Raw genomic sequence first — 1759 nt, 5'->3', positions numbered from 1 at the left:
GAAGAACCACAGAGAGAATTCCAACCTCAATCACAGCCTCAGGTCAGAAAAGCTGAACTTCCACACAACTGAATTTCCATCCTCTTCACAAAAAAACCAGGAATCCCCTCCAAATCCCACCTGTTACATCTTCACTGCACTTCCCAGGAAAATTCCAGCTGGCAGAAGCCAAGGACACAATGGATGATCAGCATTCAATAGTCTAAAAATCGGGATAAAACTCCACGAAGAAGCACGGAAAGAATTCCAGACTCAATCGTTGCCTTAGGTTGGAAAAGCTGAACTTCCACACAACTGAACCTCAGACCTCTTCCAAGAAAAATCAGGATAAAACTCCAGGAGGAACCACAGAAAGAATTCTAACATCAGTCTGGTCACAAAGCAGAAGTTCCACACAACTCAGCCTCAAACCTCTTCCCAGAAAAATCAGGATAAACCACAGGAGGAACCAGGAGGAACCACAGAAAGAATTCCAACCTCGGTTGTTGCCTCAGGTTGGTAAAGCTGAACTTCCACACGACTGAGCCTCACACCTCTTCCCAGAAAAATCAGCATGAAACTCCAGGAGGAACCACGGAAAGAATTCCAAACTCAATCGTTGCCTCAGGTTGGAAAAGCTGAACTTCCACACAACTCAGCCTTGCACCTCTTCCCAAAAAATGGGAATTTGCCTCAAATCCCACCCATTACACCCCAACTGCACAGAAACCAAGGAAAATTCCAGGGGGGAGAAGCCAAGGACACAATGGATCATCACTGAATGCTCTAAAAATCAGGATAAAACTCCAGGAGGAACCACGGAAAGAATTCCAACCTTGGTCGTTTCCTCAGGTTGGAAAAGCAGAACTTTCCACACGACTCAGCCCCGCACCTCTTCCCAAAAACCCCAAATTATGGAATTCTCCCCCATTTCTGACCTGTTTCATGGCGGTCTCGCCGATCCTGTCCGAGTGCTTGCGGATGCTCTCCAGGAAGTCCTTGAGGTCGGCCATGGAGAGTTCCCGGATYTGGTCGCGCAGGCGGGGGATGGTGTCCACCATGGCCTGGCAGAAGCGGTAATGGCTCACCTGGGGCAGGTACGTGTGCTCCAGGTGCTCCAGGGTCTTCAGGGCGGGGTAGTGCCTGGAAAACGGGGATATGGGGTTAGAGAGAACCCCAAAATTGGGGTCAGAGAGAATCATTCCATTGGGGTCAGAGAGAGCCCTGTAATGGGGTCAGAGAATCATTCCATTGGGGTCACTGAAACCTGTAATGGGGTCAGAGAGAATCAATCCATTGGGGTCAGAGAGAACCACAGAAATGGGATCAGAGAACCCGGTAATGGGGTGAGAGAGAACCCGGTAATGGGGTGAGAGAGAACCCGGTAATGGGGTGAGAGAGAACCCTGTAATGGGGCCCTGTAATGGGGTCAGAGAGGGCCCTTCCACTGGGGTCAGAGAATCCTGTAATGGGGTCAGAGAGAACCCGGCAATGGGGTCAGAGAGAACCCTGCAACTGGGGTCAGAAAACCCTGAAATGGGGTCAGAAAACCCTGAAATGGGGTCAGAGAGAGCCCCACAATGGGGTCAGAGAACCCTATAATGGGGCCCTGTAATGGGGTCAGAGAAAACCTTTCAAATGGGGTCAGAGAGAGCCCTGCAATGGGGTCAGAGAGAGCCCTGCAATGGGGTCAGAGAGAGCCCTGCAATGGGGTCAGAGAGAACTCTGTAATGGGGTCAGAGAGAATCATTCCATTGGGGTCAGAGAGAATCATTCCATT

At 50.3% G+C, this 1759-nt stretch overlaps 1 protein-coding gene across 1 annotated transcript in view; it reads right to left on the bottom strand.

The window, feature by feature from the left end:
• Window positions 1-871: 871 nt before the first annotated feature.
• The window catches only part of LOC130587758 (exocyst complex component 6B-like), a gene marked incomplete at both ends in the record, with an annotated part of 3059 nt that continues 2171 nt past the window's right edge, over window positions 872-1759 (bottom strand). The window contains one exon of the mRNA XM_057388729.1: window positions 872-1122. Coding sequence (XP_057244712.1) covers window positions 872-1122 — 251 coding nt within the window. The remainder of the gene's footprint in view (window positions 1123-1759) is intronic.

Source organism: Malurus melanocephalus, unplaced genomic scaffold (genome assembly GCF_030028575.1).
Source record: "Malurus melanocephalus ecotype Western Australia unplaced genomic scaffold, MMel_1.1 scaffold_2394, whole genome shotgun sequence".
Lineage (NCBI taxonomy): Eukaryota > Metazoa > Chordata > Aves > Passeriformes > Maluridae > Malurus > Malurus melanocephalus.
The sequence above is the reverse complement of the archived record's forward strand: the minus strand, read 5'-3'. Positions and strand labels throughout refer to the sequence as shown.